The sequence below is a fragment of the Gigantopelta aegis genome, chromosome 3 (assembly GCF_016097555.1).
Source record: "Gigantopelta aegis isolate Gae_Host chromosome 3, Gae_host_genome, whole genome shotgun sequence".
NCBI classification, from domain to species: Eukaryota; Metazoa; Mollusca; class Gastropoda; order Neomphalida; family Peltospiridae; genus Gigantopelta; species Gigantopelta aegis.
Genome location: NC_054701.1, coordinates 32,627,772 through 32,648,819, shown reverse-complemented (window position 1 = coordinate 32,648,819; position 21,048 = coordinate 32,627,772). Strand labels below are relative to the sequence as shown.

Genomic DNA, 21,048 nt, shown 5'->3' with positions numbered 1-21,048 from the left:
TTCTCGTTCCAGCCAGTGCACCAAGACTGGCATATCAAATATCGTGATATGTGCTGTCCTGTCTGTGGGATGGTGCATATAAAAAGATCGTCTGCTACTAATGGAAAAATGTAAGGGGTTTTCTCTCTAAGACTATATGTAAAAATGACCAAATGTTTGTCATTTAATAGCTGATAATTAATAAATCACTATGATCTAGTGGTATCAATAAACAAAACAAACAAACAAACACATTCTGGTTTAGAACCAGTACAAACGTAGTATCTACCAGCTCTCTAAATTTAATGACATAACCATTACACTATCATGACCGGCGGATCTCGATTGCAAAACATTACTTGGTTAATACCTACACTACCGTCCGACTACTGCTTATCTTGAAGGGCACAAAAGTGCTTCTTGTAGGGGATGACGGCTGATTAGTTTCGTTAGCCTGGCCTGTTCGAAGTGTTCGCAGATGAGCTAGGATAAGATGTAGGACCTTTTTAGTGGCGACAAAAGAAAGGAAAATGAAAAATCCCTGCAAAGTGTTGAGGATGGCGAACAGATACCAGAGTACCGCCCGAGCCACGAGACTCGCCAGGAAGCCGACGATCCAAGTAAGACCCATCACAAAGAACAGCTTCATATAGAGAAACGGACTCGAGTTTTCGCTCGTCTGCAAATACCTGGCAGACGATCGTCTGGCCTCATAGATATTTTTGGAAGCGATTGCAAAGAATATTATATTCATCAGGATGATCAGGAATAACGGCATAGCAAAGAATACCATTAGGGCATTCTTCTTGGTGAACCAACAGAGTCCCATTCCATAGTCTGGTTTGAACGTGGAGTCTGTAAGAAAGGTGTCTACCAATAATGACAAAACGAGTATTAGAAAAGGGACACCCCAGGAGTATACGCTATAGAAATAAAATCTTTTGGACGATTTCCCACTGCCTCCCGCTTTAACAAAACTTTTAGAAAAAGTAAACCAAACGTCAGCGGCCATAACGTTCATCCAGAAAAATGCTACCAGGAAGAAATAATGCATACATACTCCAATACCTTTACAGAGAACAAATACACCTTCTGCTGATGGTGCGATAATCATTAAAAGTTCTGCGATAAACAAAGAAGACGAAAGGGACAACAGGTTTTTCCCGGGAATGTTCTGAAGTGATTTTATAACTGCGTATGTTACTATCGTCACCAGAAGACCTATTAGAGAAATGCAAAGACCAACAACACTAACAATCGCTTCTGATAGTGAAAATGTAAGCACCATCACGACTTCCTCCACCACTGTAGTGTTGGTATAATTCTGCGTCAGATACGAGCAAACAAAGGCCAAGAGACCTTTAACGAAATATTGCTGTTCATCATACCGTCGCCCGCTGGCGATTTCTAACAAAGTGCCATCCTCCAAAATCGAGTATTCCATCTCATCGAGTTGGATGCGAGGACAGTCTGTCACATTGCCAGCTTCAGTTTCAGATTTGTTCGTACGACATAAACCATTCCGATAAACAAATGGAGCATCACATACAACCCTCCTACAATGTAGACTAAAGGGGTCGTAAACTTCGTTATCGTGGCACGTGTATATTTCCGTGACATTTCTCGTAATTTTTTTAAATCTCGTGCCAACTGTGGACGAAGCTTTTCTGGTGTTCATGTCTATCAGAATTGAAAAAGAGTAGAAACCTCGTCTTTTTTTAAACTGGTTAGAAGTACTGACAGGAAACAACATCTCACAAGATATTCGTGATTCAAAGTTGCACACAGCGCATGAAGGGTTCCGCCAGGCTTTGTCTACGGAGTATACCATCTCCATGGATTCGGAATTTTCGCAAATTTCAGAAATAGATGTTTCGTTAAACTGCTTGTCACATTTGTCTACGATATTATGTGGCAAACATGATCTGTAGCTAATGGTGTCATTTGGTGGTAAAAATTTCAGATCGCACCCAGGGTAAGCCAGAGCTTCGCGAATCGTAGCGTTTGGTCGAATGGAGTCATAGACTGGTTGTCTACTGTTGCAGGAAACCGATGGAATCCAGTAGCAATATTCTGTCTCGTGACACATGGCACAGTACATGTTTTTATACGTCAGTCCTGTATTCACCCCTGTCACAGTTAGGTGCAACAACAGGTCTCTGCCGGTGAATTTCTCACATTTGGCTCTTGTTTCAGGTCCCGACCACGTTGCAGGGCAGCGATTGACTGCATATACAGCGTTTACAGAACTCACTTGTTCGATCTTAACACAGTCGATTAACTCTTTGGATACGTCCACCGTGTTTTGAATATATTGCTTGTTTATCATTGCATCTGGACAACAATCTTGGAAGTAGACACAGAAGTGATCACAAAAGCAATTCATATCTCGAAAATAGCCCCTTGTTTTCAATGAAGCTGCAAACACGCTTTCATAATCCTTGCATGACCATCTTTCGCCGCATGTAAAATTGTCGTTTTCACCGAATATTTCATTTGATGTCATATTAATTCCACCTGTACTGAAGGACATTTGCGTTTCACTTTTAACACAAATAACAATTGCCAACAACATTAAACTGTTTTTCAAAATCATTTCCGTCTTTCTTTCTTTCTTCTCACCATCTTCCTTGCACTTCAAGAATCATGATGTAAATATGCGTTGAAAAGTTTCGTGTTTTCTTCTAATTCTAGTTTTTCGTCTTTATCAGTAACTTAAAATAGTTTTCTTCTTTGCAGAACTTGGAAATTTTCTAGTTAGATTGTTTCTCGTCTTGAACAGTAACTTGAAACAGTTTTCTTCTTTGAAGAAATCCTCGAAAATTACTGTTTTATATATATTTGAGCCATGTAACAGCTAAAGAAGACAACGTACCGCCTCGACACTGACTCAAGTTGTGTTGCATAATGGAACCCTTCAAGATGTGAAAATTGCCATATGCTCTGTCTTAGCACGCGGCTTGGCGGAGTACTGTAAGTAGTTTACTGTACAAACAATAAGCTCTGGCATCTGTGTTATAGGAGTTCCGTCGGCGATACACCTGTTTTATATACACTTACAGAAATCAGACCTGAAAATGATCCTTTATTAACGCATATATATATACCACAGTCGTTGTTATCCGTTCGGAAGTAATTACTAGTTAATCGTTAACATTAGAAATAAATAAATAAGAGTGGTATTTTGTGATGCTATTCTTTCGGAAGTAATTAAACAATTTTAAGAAAGAATAGAAGTGTCCATTTCACGTCGGCCATAATTACACCGTGAAAAGGTATAAAAAGAGTCATATTATGTTTTACTATTTTTATAAACGACAATTACTGCTAAAATAATTTTAATGTGTTCGTCTTCTGTAAATATAGTGGTGTCTGCTATCGCAAATGGTATATATATATATATATATATATATATATATATATATATATCACAAATTGGCGGAGTTGACATGTTTATATTCATTGTCCTTAGTCAAATAAAATCATATTTAATTCAAATACAGATTAAGCGTAGCTGATTAAATGTGAGGACATACGCGAAACCACTGTCAGTTAAATCTAGATTTAAGCATTCATTTTGATCCTACTGAGAAATGTAAAGGTCGCTTATTGAAGATATATGAAAGTAATATAAGTTGAAATATCCACTCTTAAGTACAGGACAGTACATAGCATAGCCTTTCATAAATGTATGTAATCAAAATGACAAAACTATTGGAATAAGCTATTATAAAGCAATATTTACACAATATTTGAAATATCCAGCACTTGCATAGACCAGATTGTGTATTGGTGGTCGGGGCAGATATCGATCCAGAGCTGGTTTGTCCTACTAGCACATGTAACACGTGCTACGGTCCCCGTGCTTCATGAGGGCCCCGCGGTGATGTGTACTTTTATTTTTCCCATGTCTATTTGCCCCTCTCCCCGAGGGGGTTGCAAAATATATATCCTGGGAAGGGGGCCCCGCTGTTATTTGTCCTACAGGCACCGCGGATCCTTAAACCGGCTCTGGATCGATCTCCGTCGGTGGGTCCATTGGGCTATTTCTCGTTCCAGCCAGTGCATCACGACTGGTATATCAAAGGCCATGGTATGTGTTATCCTACCTCTATTACAATAGTAACATATGTGGCTAAAATTGATATATTTATCGTTTTCAGTGCACATATGGCGGTACTAACCACTCGGCGCGCGCAGGTAGGATACTCGGTACAACCAGAGCGTCATGCCATACTTCCTGAGTGCACCTGGAACCAGACTCGCAGAGTTGAAAGGTGTTTACATTTCGTCAGCGTTTTGTCTCCCTTGTATAAACTATTTATCACATGCGCTGCCAACTATAAACATAGGGGCCAAAAATAGTTATTCGATTATCGTCGTGATCATGTAATCTCTGCTCTGGTAATTACACTTTCAATGACGGCACCGCATGAGCTTGTTTACAAACCGTATTCGTCTGCGTCAGCCAACTGCGCTATTTCTCGTTCCAACTAGTGCTCCACAACTGGTGTAACAAAGGCCGTGGTATGTACTATTCTGTCTGTGGGGTGGTGCATATAAAGGATCGCTGCTAATCGGAAAGAGTAACCCATGGCAGCGGCTTTCCTCTCTCATTATCTTATTTCTCGCTCTGCGACTTGTATAAAATTGACAGTGGTATGTGTTATCATGTAGAATGGTGCATACAAAAATTCCCTTGCTGCTAATCAAAAAGAGTAGCCTACGAAGTGGCGATAGCGGGTTTCCTCTCTCAATATCTGTGTGGTCCTTAATCATATGTCTGACGCCATATGACAGTAAATAAAGTGTGTTGACTGCGTCGTTAAATAAAATATTTCCTTCCTCTTATTATCTTTGTTGGCCATAATCATATTATGTCCGACGCCATATAACAGTAAATAAAATGTGTTGAGTGCGTTGTAAAATAAAACTTCTTCGTCTGCGTCTGCGTCATTTGGGGCGGGGTGTAATTCTGCGGTAGAGTGCATACTGCTTCATAGGATATCCGCCTATCTTGATAGATTCGTTCAGTGTTCTCCCGTCTAAAAGCATGTGCCTCACAACTGATATAGGCTGTCAAGTATGTATGAAAGTGCATTTTTTAGAGAATAACTGGTTACTGTTTTAAGATGGCGAAGGTTAGAATGGCACAGGATAAAGCCGATATCTCAACCAATTGTTTTAATTATCCTGCAATCCACATTATTGAAATGCACCGTTTTATTTCACAATTTTACCGTTTTCGAAAGTGTTGAATGCTTTGTCGCCTACAATATTTATACACTAAAATAAAGTTCTTAAATAACAAATTTATTTTATTTTTAAATGAAAAATTGTTTTCAACCCTGTTTTTAAAAATCAAAACAATCAAAGAATAAGTAACTATAAACAATATAACATTCCTTTACGGATTATAACTAGTGTAAAAGTAGTTCTGTTCCAAAAAGATGTATGTTTGGTAAGTGACCGAAAATATAGAAATTTATCTAGTCATCATATATTGACATGTACATGGATTGCTGGATGCTTAGTATGTCAGAAAAATATCTTAGATCATTGTTATATTTCGGTTAGTTGAGAAGTAATGAAATCTTATAGAAATATTGGTGGCCATCTTGTTTTTTTAATTAGATTTTTTTACTTGAATTTGATTTCATTGAACTACTGGGTGCTTCAAGTGTCAAAAACAAATATGAGATGATTTCAAATATCCTCAATTAGATAAGAAATAATGAAATCTTATAGACATATGGCGGCCATCTTGTTTTGGGACTTTAGAGGGTTAAAACAAAATTCGGTTTGGTATACAGCATTTTTGGAATCAGTAAGTCCTAGTCAAATACAAACGACTGTATACCATATTCTACCCAAAAATGCCTGAACATGTCTCAAATCTCCAAAATGTGCCTAGACTATAGTGATTGCAGGATTAAAATATGTATATATCTTGGTGTTATTCGGTACAGTAGCGTATGTGGCGGTAACAGTTTTCCTATTTTACTATTTGTAGTTAGGCAGATGACACATTTTAGTCAATAAGTGCACATTTGGCAGCCTGTTATATTTGGTATGTAAGGGTTTCAAGATATACTGAATCCAAATTTAAATGTAAGCAGGTAATGCTACAAAATCGCAAATGTTTAGAGTGGGTTGGTAAAATTATTTTAGGTTTATGTTATCATGGGTGGTTGTTTTTTATACGAACGTACTACTACTAGTATGCATTTGTTTCTTTGGATATTTGCATAGCGAAAAATACTGTAACCCCATTTCGTTCTGTGAATGCTCATTGGCATATGTTTAGTTAAATACGTTATTATATTACCTTAGCATTTATGTTGGTTTGGGGTGTGACGTAGCGCAGTGGTAAAGCGCTCGCTTGATGCGCGGTCGGTTTGGGATCGATCCCCGTCGATGGGCCCACGCTTCGATCACTCCATGGGCTTAATTTGTTTATTAGCAGCAAGGGATATTTTATGTACCAATGGGCTACATCTGCCCCTCATTGTACAAATTCACATTATTACTTTTGGAAATCATATTATAATAAAACACATTATCGCAAACAGAGCTTCCCTGCAAATACTGATTGCGAGTTTTGAAGTGGCATCTGCTGGACACAGAGGCTCCCGGTGTGAATATGCTGTCAATGTGCCATAGATGCCCAAGATGTACCATGAACCTGTGATAAAAATAATAACTGCACTGGCAGATGCAACTGCTATATATTCAACGTATTATGCCCACAGCTGTGCTCACGTAATAGGCAGTGTGTATTCCTGTCTATAGAAATTCATACTTTGAGTTAACATAATCACTCAGTGAAGTGAGACAAATCCATATTTTTGCTTTTTCTGCAATTTGTTGAATATATTTGGGTGCCATTTATACATACAGTGTATATTTTTCAATAAATTTAAAATTTTATATTTAACCTTTCGTTGCTACATTGTACCATCCAAATGAACTATATAAACTCAACTGAAGTATAATCGCACCGTTAAAATATTTTATTATATTTGTTTTAAATGTAGCATTTCTTAAAACATACCCTGCGCGTGCTGTAACCTTACCGTGGTACAGGGATGTAAGATTCTCTTTGAGAATGGCCAATACAGCACAAATTGAAATTTTGAGTAAAAGTCAGTATCTATCTGTGACATTTGTATTTTTGCACAGTTCTTTACACTGTTTTTATTTACATCTTGAATTTTTATATTGATGTTGATCATCGCCTAATTTGTTTGTATTACCATAGTTTAACACCCAATAGCCGATGTATTTTTCGTGCTGGGGTGTCGTTAAACATTCATTCATTCTCTTAAAACATACGAACATATTCAAATGTTTATATTATAATAATATTTTATAAGAAATACCGAAGTAATTTCAAAATTCATGTAAGCTCCATATTTGGTCTAACCTTCTGCAAAGAATTGTAATTTTGAACTAGGAGCATTGCCCGTATCGTTTACTTCCCTTTAAATTTATATTCAGCATACCTTAAAACCCTTATATATAAAATTTAATAGTTTTTGCAAGATAAGCACATCTTTTTCACCTATCCGCCCTACTACTACTATGTCGCAATAATAGTATGCTCTAAACACCAAATGGCTTTAGCTTAAAGGGACTGGCATTGTATCATCTTTACGACATATGGAGCCTTTTCGATGACTACAAATTACACATTATTAAAGATATAGTCTTGTTTAGGACATCAGTGACTGTATAAACACGGTGTTTGTTGTTGTTCTAATGTTTGTAGTAGCCGAACGAGCATTTTACCTTTCAATAGTTTCAAAAAATATATATTATGAAGTAAGATGAAAAATGACTGAACACGCCCGCAAAACACATTGGATATACAGACACTGGAATTCTAGATAAGAAAATGCGTTGAATATGTAGTTGTAGTCGCCAAAAGTATTGTGTTAGTGGGAAACACCTTACAATGGCTGCAAACTAGGTGTCGATAAAAAAAAACATTCCTTTCTTTTTTCCATTTTGTTCAGCATTCTTTTACAAAGGAAGCCATGTTCTTAGTTTAAGAATGAACATTTGCAACGAATTTGAATGACAAAACCGTAATACGTGATCAAGGCCATATTTCTGCACAATGTAGTCGAATTAGCACTTGGTAAAATAGTGGTTGATTCCACGAATATCTGTCTAGTGCCTCATTCAAAGGAGGACAGCCGCTCTCGAGAAGAGGAGATCCTTTACTGAAGATTTCGTCCTTCTTGCACCGCCACAAAGAAGACTGCTACTCCTAGACTACGTTACTAAATCTGACTCGCTCTCGAACTACCGATACAGCTAGACGTTGTTGCCTGCGCTCTCGACTTGCCCCCCCCCCCCTAGTTTCGGGACGTTGTTGGAGTTCCGCGTCACGTACACCAGGTCACGGGCGACCGTGTCTTTGGTGTACGGTGACGCGGCTCCAACGAAGAGGACGGAGGATGAGGAAGCGTGTGCCAAGGACGGCTCAGGGGAGGACCCGACAGCCGACGGCTCCAGAGACCCCCAACGCGACCTACTCGCAGCTCGACATAGCTATGTGCCAAGCTCCGCGGGCGGTTCCACCGACCTCCACTCCAAGGGTGCCGACTCCGGTGAAGCGGTTAACTATACCAACCGCTCGCGTTGAGTCGGCGCCACCACCTGTTGTTGCTGCGGCGGCCAAGAGGAAGGCATCATTTCCGATCGACCAGCCAGCCAAGACCAAGCCGCTGGCTCCACCAATCCCCCCCCCCCCCCCCCCCCCCCCCGTCTGAAGCAACATCTGCTGCCGACCCTTAGCGAGTCTCCAACCTCACCGACGCGTTGACCAACCTTACCTAGGACAGGTAACCTCTTTTGGGGCTTAGTTGGACTTTAACCTTTTTGGCCATCGTTCAAAGTTTTATGTTTATTTTTTTGTAAACAGTCCAACGCACTTTACTTTGGCGCCCGTTCAGTTGCTCAAATCACCTTAAAATATTTTAGGCTGAGCAATCAAAATTACTTTTGGAGTTAAATTCTTCAGTCCAGACATGAGTAGGATGTAGCAGGTTATTCTATTTAGGACTTAGGTCTTTTGACCGACCGCTAAATTTACTATTCCAAATTCCGCCCACCTCAAACTTGTTTTCATCAAATTCGTGTTAGTTTCAGACTCATTCTCCCTCTAGGCATAAGAATAAGACGCGAAAAAAGCGCATAAACGAATACATGTGTACTAGTAATTACATTTATACTTATTACTATGTACATGTTTTAACTCAACATTTATCATACAGTGCTACTGAACAGAGTATGCTAAAATTGTCTAGTTCGAAATCTTCGTGGAAATCATGCATCGCTATGTAAACATGACATAACTCTCATAACACCTTAACAATCTAGTAATTATAGGAAATAGACAAAGAAACATTCCACCAGGGTTGCTTATTTTACCATTTTAGTTCCATTTATATAATGCATTACAGGTGAATACTTCGTCATTTCAGTTGTAGAGAAGAAATCAGTACAGTGGCACGGCATGTTATTTAACATATAAAGAATAAGCAGCAGTTTATTACAGTTCTAGACACAACTAATCCAGTACAGTGTCAAGTCCATTACATATAGCAATCCAGAGAAGTCGTATACTTTGTCATATCCGTTACAGAGAACAATTCAATATAGTCCACAACCAGTATTGATTAATTTGTTAAATATTCGGTTCCAAACGTTGTCAACACAGTTACAAGTACTAATAAAGTTGAATAATTTGTCATTTCTGTCAGAGAACAATCAACCTTTTCCAAATAATCAGTGGAGTCGCATTTTTTTGTCATTTCCAATACAAAGAACAATCACAATAATAATTCAGTGGAGACGCATATTTACTAGATATCTTTTTAAAAAAAAACAGAGAGGACTTCAACACAAGAAAACTGTATATTGTGTCATTTTCGTTACTGTAACTGAGACCAATCAACAGTGCTCCTTTTACAAATAATAATTCAGTGGAGTCGCATATTTACTTCGTCATTTCCAATATAGAGACAACATCAGTCCAGTAAAGTCGCGTATTGTAACATTTCCTTCACAAAGAACAATCAACAGTCATCATTTTACAAATAATAGTCCTGTGGAGTCGCATAATATTTAATTTATCATTTCCAATGCAGACAACAACTTCAATTCAGTAAAGTCGCATATTGTGTCACTTCCGTCACAGAAAATAATCAACAGTCATCTTTTTACAAATAATAATTCAGTAGAGTCACACGTTCACTAATAAATATCATTTCAAATCCAGAGAACACTTCAATCCAGTACGGTCGCATTTTTTGTTGTTGTCATTTCCGTCACAGAGAAATCAACAGTCACACTTTTACAAATAACAATTCAGTGGAGTCGCATATTTACTTTGTCATTTCCAATACAGAGAAAACTTCAATCCAGTAAAGTCGCAGTTTGTGCTATTCCCGTTACAGAGAATAATCCAGAAGAGTCGCATATTTTGTCGTATCTCCACCAAAGTTGGCATTGAGCGAAATCTTGCTATCCGTTCCTCGGTATTTCTCCAACGACACATTCCCCTGCCAGACGTCGTCCCCTTCGGTGTCGAGGTGCTGCCACTCGCCGTCGGAGGTGACGGCGACAGATTTGGCGTTGGGAATCCGGACTTTGAAATGGACGTTGTTGAGTTGCGACTCGTTCGTCAATGACAGAGGCTCGAACAGGAAACACCCGTTCTTCCAGGGAGCGTACTGCTTCGGGTACGGGTGAGGGTCCGTGGGCGTGGCGTTGCACAAGACCAGGTAGTTGAACACCCCCGGCAGCGTCTTGCTGTCGTCGCTGGAAGGCAGGGCGTACACCTGCAGCTTGTAGTAGCCCGTCGTCGGCACGTTGACGAGGAACGAGATGACGTTGTCGGTCATCTGGCTGAAGACATTCTCCGTGAACGACTGCAAGGTTCGCGCGTTCGTCAGATTCGCCGTAACTTTCGTCGGCCTGGATGTCCCGATTTTAATTTCAAACTGGTTGTCGTCGGTCACAATTTCCGGGTCGTTGTGGCTGATGGTGTACAGTCCCAGTTCGGCGAACATCGGCTGCGCTCCGAGATAGCCTCGTGGCATCACTGGTCTTATACTTTCGCTCATTTTTAATGGACTGGTGGTATATATATATATATATATATATATATGCAAAGCGTTTTTATACTCACTCCGTGCTACTTTGCGTTGTTTTGAGTAATCGACCGACAGTTTTAGAATGCTAAGTGGAAGGAAATTGCCCGGCTGGCTATTTTAAAGTTTATGCAAATCCGCCGCGTCAACATGAATCATTTCAGCAAGACTACATGTTCTGATCTTCGCTGCTGATTGCGAAAGGTAATGTTTCCGTTTGGTTCTCCTGACGGTGCGATAATATGGAATCTTTCATTTCAAATTGTTGACAGGTCAGATAATGTAGATCTCGCCTCTCACATCACCCTCTTGTAAAAAACATAGCTACAAAATATTTATATCAGACTTTATCTCACATGGTGTGGATTTCGTTTCGGTTTAAACTTTTTATATCATTTTTTATAAATTATTTCGCTAAGAAATAATCTGGTTTAGATTTTAATTTTGTTTTAACTTTCTTGTATAATCGAAATTCACAAGTGCGTTTGATATATGGACTCTTTAATGAAACACATTAAAAGTAAAATATCATTCCATGTTATGTAACTAAGATATGAACAGAACTAAGGACATTTTTATCTGGAGGAGAGAAAGATTAGGTTTTACACACCGTTAGAAATGAATATCTTCTACAGTCAGTTTCTTCTTTTGTATACTAATAGAAAGAAATAAGGGAACACGTGGATTTGTAGACCAAATTAAATTCACTACTAGGGTAGTAATATCTGTATTTTTATATGAAGTACTAACGTGGGATTGAATGTCAGTAGTGTCGACTGACTGCCAGTAAGACGGTCAACTGCTAACACCATGGATTGAGGATTTTGTTTGAAATCACTACTTGCTGCCACTATTTTTGTGATCCCTTATTTCTTGCCATATAATTTTCAAAATGCATACATTAATATAAACTTGATTTTTAAAACTTGATTTGTGTGTTTAGATATCGGTCCCCCACCACTGGTGAGTTTTATCTTCTCTCACAACTAACCATTAACGCCAATCGTGGACATTCAACCCAGTACTGCGTACTTAGACTTTAATCGGATAAGGGACGGGATCTAGCTTAGTGGACAGGGCGCTCGCCTGAGTCGCTTTAGTTGTAGGATCAAATCCACTTAGTGGACTCATTTTTCGATTTCCAGTACCACCCAGTGCCTCACGACGGGTATATCACAGGCTGTATGTGCTGTCTTGTCAGTGGGAAAGTGTATATAAAAGATCCCTTGCTTCTAATGGACAATTGTAACAGGTTTCCTATATGTTAGAATTATCCATGTTTGACACATCCAGTAGTCGATGCCTAAATGATCAATGTGCTCTAGTGATGTTGATAAACAAAACAAACTTTACTTGATCGGATAAAATGAAATGAACAAATGGTTAATAAAGAAATATATTTACAAAAAAACTGCTCGAGTTAACGGGGTAAAGAATGTTAGTTTATTAACACTGTAGCACTATCTTTAATTAGCGGCTATGATATGTTACAATGATGACACATTGTGAGCAATAGCGAAGACACCCGCTCGGGATTAGCAGAAATTGGTATTTTACAGACACTGACACATCACATATCACTATGTTTCATACCAATCATCAACAACAACAAAATTGTTTTTTTTAACGACACCACTACAGCACATCTGCTATTGGATGGTAAACATTTGGAACATGTATAATTCTGACTCGTAGTAATCAGAGGAAACCCGCTACATTTTTCCATTAGCTACTAGGGATCTTCTATATGCACTTTACCACAGACAGGAAAGGACATACCACGGCCTTTGACCAGTTGTGGTGCACTGGTTGGGACGAGAAAACACCAATCAGTTGAATGGATCCACCGAGGTGGTTCGATCCTGCGACGCAAACACCTCAGGCGAGCGCTCAACTGACTGGACGAAATCCCACCCACGTCTCGAGAAATAATTCAATCCATCGATTGGAATCTACCGAAGAACTAATCGCTCCGGTACTTTTGAGTGACATGACGCTACGACTATTTATAAACGTTACGTTCTAAAATAGCAAGTCTTAAAGACTATCTTGCCAGATAGCGATAACTCACTTCCACGTTTAGAATATCTTCACCAGACAGGTGTGAATGCTTTCTGTATCCAGTCTTAAGTCAAGAAGATAGCAATTATCTAAAGGCTGTTTGTGTTGTTTAATGACGCCACCAGAGCACATTTATTAATTAATCATCGGCTGCTGGGTGTCAAACATTTGGTATTTTTTACTCGTATTGTTCTGAGAAAACTCGCTGTATTTTTTTCCAACTATAATTGGTAGCAAGAGAAAGTGCACATAAAAGATCCTTGCTACTAATGGAATTGTTTTTAGCGGGTTTTCTCTGATTGATTTGATTTGATTTCAACTTATTTTCGTGCTTATATCCAATTAAGGTTCAAGCACGCTGTTCTGGGCACACACCTCAACTATCTGGGCTGGCTGTCCAGGACAGTGAGTTAGTTTTAGTTGGTTAGTGAGAGAGAAGAGGGTGTAGTGGCCTTACACATACCCATTGAGCCCTTAAGAACGCACTCTGGGTTGGAGTCGGTACCGGGCTGCGAACCCTGTACCTACCAGCCTGCAGTCCGATGGCTTAACCACTGCGCCACCGAGGCCGGTTTTCTCTGAAGACTACACGTGGGTCAAAGTTACCTAATGTTTTATATCCAATAACCGAAAGAATGAATGAATGAATGAATGTTTAACGACACCCCAGCACAAAAAAAAAACATCGGCCACTGGATGTCAAACAAATAAGGTGATGATCAACATCAATATAAAAATTCAAGATTTAAATAAAAACAGTGTAAAGAACTATGCAAAAATACAAATATCACAGATAGATACTGACTTTTACTCAAAATTTCAATTTGTGCTGTATTGGCCATTCTCAAAGAGAATGTTGCACCCCTGCACCACGGTGAGGTTACAGCACGCGCAGGGGCCAATAACCGAAAGAATAAGAATACAACACCAACATACCTACAAAAATATCCCCACCTTACTCTGAGGTCGCGACTTGGTTATTCCATTATCGGCATCAAGGCTGGAAGATACTAGGTTCGCCTTCTAGTGCAGGCTCTCACCTAGGGTAAATTTTATCGTGTCAGTGGGGAATGAATAATTGATTTATTGATCGATCGATCCATCGACCACCCGACCGACCGACCGACCGACCGATTGATTGATTGATTAATTGAATTATTAACGAACTCCTAGCATGACAATTACATCGGCTATTGGGTATCAGTCAACGGTAAGAACGTCAATATAAAAACTCAAAAGTTAAAAAGTTAAATTAAAATTGCTGTGCAAAACAAATACAAATATCATAGGTGTGTAAAATTACAATTCAGAATAAAATTCAGTATCTCTGCGAAAGTTCAACACATGTTCAGGATGGAATCAAAATGGTTTCCATCACGTTCATTCATTCATTTATTCATTCAATCCAATTAATGTTCAAGCACGCTGTCCTGGACACAAACACCTCAGCTATCTAGGCTGTCTGTCCAGAACCAGTTGGTTAGTAGTTAATTGTTATTAAGAGAGAAGTCGTTTAGGTGACTCACTTAGTCGTTAAAGTTAAACTCGATCTGAGTGTGAGCTGGCACCGAGATGCGAATCCAGTACCTACCAGTATTAAGTCCGATGGCTTAGCCAATACATTGAGGCAGGACGTAACCCAGTGGTAAAGCGCTCGCCTAGTGCGCGGTCGGTTTAGGATCGACCGCCGTCGGAGGGCCCATTGACCTATTTCTTGCTCCAGCTAATGCACCACGACTGGTATATCAAAGACCGTGGTATGTGCTATCTTGTCTGTGGGATGGTACATATAAACGATCCCTTGCTACTAATGGAAAAATGTAGCGGGTTTCCGTTTTAAGATTACATGTAAAAATTACCAAATGTTTGACATCCAATAGCCGATGATTAATAAATCAATGTGTTCTACTGATGTCGTTAAACAAAACAAACTTTTACTTTCATGCATTCTTATTAAGATTCAAGCATGCTTTCCTGGGCATACACCTCAGCTCTCTAGGCTGTCTGTCTACGACAGTGAGTTAATAGTTAGTTGTAAGTTGTTAGCGAGAGACAAGTCGGTGTCGTGATCAGAGTCGTTAAAATTAAAACTTGCTCTGGGTGGGAACCGGTACCGGGATCCGAACCCAATACCTACTACTGCACCACCGAGGCCATTAACCACTAGCTACAAGCCATTAACCGCTGCCCCAGACACCTAGTCCAGGTAGATGAGGTGTATGTAATCAGGACAGCGTGTCTGAAACTCTGAACCTTAGTGAAAAATAAGTAGGAAAATAAACGAAACTTAATCAGATGAAAACACATTAAAGCTGTGCATACTTCAGTTTACATTTTGGTCAGTGAACACAACAGTTAGCACCACATGTAGCTTAAGATGCATTAATTGCACGAGAGCCCAGCGGACATGCGCGGAATGGCTGAAACTATTTTTGTATTAATAGCAGCGCGATCTTAAGAACGAAAGAAAGATTCAATAATTGTACGAGAGCCGAGCGGACATGCGCGGAAATACTAAAACTATTTCTGTATTAATAGCAGCGAGATCTTAAGAACGAATGTCTAATTTATCTACGTCCGAAATCCGTGCGTGTTTGCTGGAAGTAATAATAATTTTATGGCATCTCCGTGATCAGTAGCGCTAGCAAGTTGTATCAGAATGCAAACCATATGTTATTTAAAACATTAATTTACTCCTTTCGACACTCTTTCATCCCTCGCAGAGTTGATGGTGCTATGCACGTGGCAAAGAGAGTGTATGAAGTGTTTGTTGTGGTCTTATGGCTGGTAGGTACTGGGTTCGCATCCTGGTATCGGTCCCTGGGCGAGGTTTAACGATTTAATAGGTAGGTGTAACGCCACTACACCGACTTCTATATTACTAATCACTAACCTTCTGCCCAGATAGCTCAAGTGTGTGTGTTCCCAGGACAGCGTGCTCGGTTGATGTGCGGTCGGTCTAGAATCGATCTTCGTTGGTGGGCCCATTGGGCTCTTTCTCTTTCCAGCCAGTGCACCACGACCGGTATATCAAAGATCGTGCTATATGCTATCTTGTTTGTGGGATGGTGCATATAAAAGATCGCTTGCTACTAATGAAAAACTGTAGCTAGTTTCATCTCTAAGACTGTCAAAAATTATAAAATATTTGACATCCAATAGCCGATGATTAATAAATCAATTGACTCTAGTGATGTCGTTAAACAAAACAAATGTTTTGATGTACAAGTTCTGGTTTATTTCTTTCAGTTCCAACCAACGTTCCACAACTAATATATACATATGGGAAAGTGTTTGTAAAAAACACCATTATGCTATTCAACAGAAGCAGTTTATGTAACGGCAGTCGGTTCTCTTTCTTGGTATCTATACCAAATGTCAAAATACCAGATATTACACATCAAATAGTTCTTGTATTTTAAATTGTGCTGGGGTGTCATTAAGATAACATTTCTTTCTTTCTTTCTTACAACAGCCGATGATTAATAAATGTGCTCTAGTTGTGTCATTAAATAAAACAACCTTAAACTATGTGCCACGTTGCATACTTTTAATCTAAAATGCAGTAGACAATCAGGTGTTATTTCTGTTACTTTTAGCCAATGATGTTGTTTTTGTTGTTGTTCTTGTTGTTTGTTTACTTTTCATTTTGTTTATTTCTTTGGCTTTTTTTTTTTTTGGGGGGGGGGGTCCCTCAGGTACCAAATATAGTTCTTCTCTTAATACAGATGATGATTTAATTCTTTATTAAAGTGTCAAATGACAATATACATAAAATTGTACAAAACAAACACAAAATATATTGTCACCTAGCCTAAATAGACTTATTGGACACCTAAAACGTTACATGAAACTAAAAATAATGTTACGATATAAAACTATAGAGAAGAAAAAAAACCACGCACACAGACATATATATATATATAGATATATATATATATATATATATATATATATATAGATAGATAGATAGATAGATAGATATATATATATATATATATATATATATATATATATATATATATATATATATATATATATATATATATCATATTAACGCTGCTAGCAATCCATTACTAGAATATTTTAACTGCTTCTAATAATAATATATTAACATCTACTATAATGAAAAAAGATTTACATTTAAAATTATTTAAAAAAAAGAACTTCAAAATGTTATACGTCTAAAATCCTATTATAATATTTAAAATATTGTCACGGAACATGCTCTTAAATTTGTTTCGCCTGTGGCGATTTTAATTGTGTTAGAGGGCCGTGTGCAGTTTATTACCCGTAGCCCAGATGGGCAACTTGTTACGAAATACTTCTGCGCGACGGTCTTCGATCGGTACGCCTAATACACACCCAGCCAGGTGCGGAGGCCATGTGGCTAGTAGTTACGTAATATCTCCGGTAGTGCTGTTTATGGCCAGGAGATTGCTCGCGGTTGGCGACAGCCAGACTGACGATCAGAGAGAAATATATCGACTCTAGTAGAGTTGGAATATGAGATGATACGTGAGGTACCGCCTTGTACCCCCAGGCAAAATCCTGATTTATAATAAATAGCTAGTGTTTTAGAGATATCGAGGAGAAACATTTGGAAGGCGTCCAGGGGGAACGTTGTCCGTTTGGACTGGTAAATATATTATTTCTGCTCTGTGTATAACCTTGATGTGATTGATGTGACTTTTAAATATTTTAATACTGTATTATACCAATATTCTTTAGACAGTGTCTTCGGTCATCTGACGAAGTAAATCGTAGACTTCTTGTTCTAACATTATACGAGTATTTGGTAATATAAAGCTTAGCCAGTCATCCTAGACGACCTAGGTACACTGTAGGTTATTGTCTTTATTGTGATAGGTACCAATATTAATTCTGTGTCACAAGGTTACTGAATGAGTAGTTAGGGTTAATTAAAAATTAACCCGTTAGGAATAGAGCTGTAATTCCTTTATTAATTAAGTTCCCCTGGAAGCGTTCCTAAATTATCACACGTTACTGAACGAGTAGTAAGGGTTAATTAAAAATTAACCAGTTAGGAATGGTGTTGTAATTCCTTTATTAATTAACTTCTCCTGGAAGCGTTTCTCAATTATCACACGTGTGGGTGTGGTGTAACGGTGAAGTGATTCGCATATTGTGTAACTAGACACCTAGAGATTAACTAATTAAGTGATCAGTTCTGGGTTGTTATTATTGCTGTTATTAATTAACTACTACGGCTGTACATTTGTCAGCGTAGATTAATACAGATTCCAAAGTGTATTGTATTTTTGTTGTGTTTTCTAGAGAACTAACGAGCTATAATAATATATACTTTATATAAGATCGTATCTCTGATCATACCTAGAGACGAGCCATACTAGGGTTTAACCGCCTGTTACAGAGAGATCTAATAGATATACAGTTAGGAGAGATATTTTGATAATCGTGTTCTATTCAGTTACGGGAATTATAGAATCCCCGTGACAGGAGTAGAAAATTGGGGCGCTCGTCCCGGATCTGAAACGGGACATGCATATTTTAAAAAAGTATTGTTTGTAAATGGGGGCTTTATAAATTATTTTTACAAATTTACCATAAGTAGCACGTTGTTCACTAGAAAATTAATTAATAATAAGTGCGTCATATCTAAACATGGATAAGAATTTGCTGGATAGGCCTACGCTAAGTGTAGTGGAGATTAAGCGAGCACGTAAGGCCGAGTTAGTTGAAATCGCGGGTGAGCGAGAAATTGATTTAACATCAGCAAAAACCTTAGGTGATATAAAGACAATTATTATCCAGGAAGTTTTTGGTGATAGGCCTGTTATGGAAGACAGTGAGATTGTTCCAGAGATAGAGATAAGTGACTTGAGTATGGAACAACAATTAGCTTTTAAAAAGCTTGAGTACGAAAGAGAAGAACGTGCATTAGATAGAGAGAGAGATAGAGAAGATAGAGAGAGAGATAGAGAAGATAGAGAGAGAGATAGAGAGAGAGAGAGAGAAAGAGAAGATAGATATAGAGAAAAAGAAGATAGGGATAGAGAGAGAGAGAGAAAGAGAAGAGAGAGATAGAGAAGATAGACATAGAGATAGAGAGAAAGAAGATAGGGATATAGAAGGTAGAGAGAGGGATAGAGAGAGAGAGAGAGAGAGAGAGAGAGAGAGAGAGAGAGAGAGAGAGAGAGAAAGAGAAGAGAGGGATAGAGAATTCCAGTTAGAAAAATTAAAAGTGGAACATGAGTTAAAGTTGAATACTAAAGAAGTTAGACGTGAGGCAGGAAATGGTTTTAACATGTCGGAGGCTTATAGATCAGTGCCTGTATTTGACGATCAGGAGGTAGACATGTTCTTTCAACTTTTTGAACGGGCCGCTAAGCAGCTAAATTGGCCGCAGTCTAAGTGGACATTGTTAGCCGTGTCTAAGTTTAAGGGGAAGGCTAGTATAGCTTATAATTCAATGAGTAATGAGCGAGCAAGTCAGTACGACCTAGTTAAGTCTGCAGTGTTGAGGGCTTATGAATTACGACCTGAGGATTATCGTTTACGGTATAGCGAGTTGAGAAAAACGCAGGGTCAGTCTTATAGTGAGTTTGTGGCTAAGAAGGCAGGGATGTTTGATAAATGGGTGGTGTCTCATCAGGTAGAGTCATATACCGAGTTACGGGAGTTGTTGATCTTACAGGACATTAAAAATGGATTACCAGTTAGCTTACGTATTCACTTAGAGGATCGTGAAGTCAAAAAGATAGAGGAGGCAGGCATAGTGGCAGATGATTACGTGTTAATACACAAAGCTCAGGCAGTACCGGGTAGCTCTGTACAACAGGGTGATAAGAAGAAATTTCAGCCAGGTTTTTCCCGGGAAAGTAACTATCGGGGAGAGTCATCTAGTTGGTCAGCTAGTCAGGCAAGGAATGTACCTGGTGGGCAAAGTAAGGATAGGCCTGCATTATCAGCCAATGCACGAACCTTTCGTCCACATTGCAGTTACTGTAAAAAGGATAACCATCTTATCGGGGACTGTTTTAAAAGGAAACGCGATAATGCGCAAGTGGTCGGTTTAGTGAGGTCAGCTCCGTTAGCGAGAGAGTTAATGGTTAGTCCCATGGCAGAGAAAGTAAACCCGTATGTGTCCACTGGTATGGTTTGTGATGTGAAACAAGAATTGAGTCCTAAGGCTATATCAATCTATAGAGATACCGGGTGTAGTCTGAGTCTGATAACGCAAAAGTGTTTAGCTGGTATTGAAAATTCAGACATAGGACGTAGTTTGGTTTTAACCTCGGTTACTGGAGAATAAATAGTTGTCAGGTTACATAACGTTTTCTTGTGTTCGAAGTTTGTGACGGGACCAGTCATTATGGGTGTTGTGAAGGACTTGCCTGTTGAAAACATAGGAGTTTTGTTGGGAAATGATTTGACTAGTCAGTGTTGTCAGCCGAAATGTGACCAACTGTTAATTAAAGACAGCACGTTACCAATAGAAGAGTGTGAGGTTGATGAGATTAAATATCCTGCGTGTGTAATGACTAGGGATATGACCAATAGGTTATCACGGGATCTAGAGGATATTTGTGATTTGTCTGATACGTGTGTGAGCCATGAAATTGGAGTGGATGAGGTTATCTGTAAAATGGTAGATAAGTCAACTGACAAATTAAATGTGGTGGAACCTGTTGATCTCCCGCAGAGGGGAATTGAACCAGTTGTGTTTGATAGAGGGGATTCACCTTGTAATAGACAAGAGTTAGTTCTAGAGCAGGGGGCTGATCCAAGTTTGTTGGCAGCTCGCACTACCTTGTTAACTGTGGACAAGGGAGTATTAATGAATAGGAGAGTTAGGGAT

General features: G+C 38.9%; 2 protein-coding genes across 2 annotated transcripts; both read right to left on the bottom strand.

Annotated features, from left to right (window-relative positions):
* Positions 1-242: 242 nt before the first annotated feature.
* LOC121368606 (G-protein coupled receptor Mth2-like) lies at positions 243-2,365 on the bottom strand. Its single transcript, XM_041493345.1, has one exon. The coding sequence runs from the start codon at positions 2,363-2,365 to the stop codon at positions 350-352; it is 2,016 nt and encodes a 671-aa protein (XP_041349279.1). The 3' UTR covers positions 243-349.
* An 8,077-nt stretch (positions 2,366-10,442) lies between these two features.
* LOC121368605 (kyphoscoliosis peptidase-like) lies at positions 10,443-11,117 on the bottom strand. Its single transcript, XM_041493344.1, has one exon. The coding sequence runs from the start codon at positions 11,115-11,117 to the stop codon at positions 10,443-10,445; it is 675 nt and encodes a 224-aa protein (XP_041349278.1).
* Positions 11,118-21,048: the final 9,931 nt, after the last annotated feature.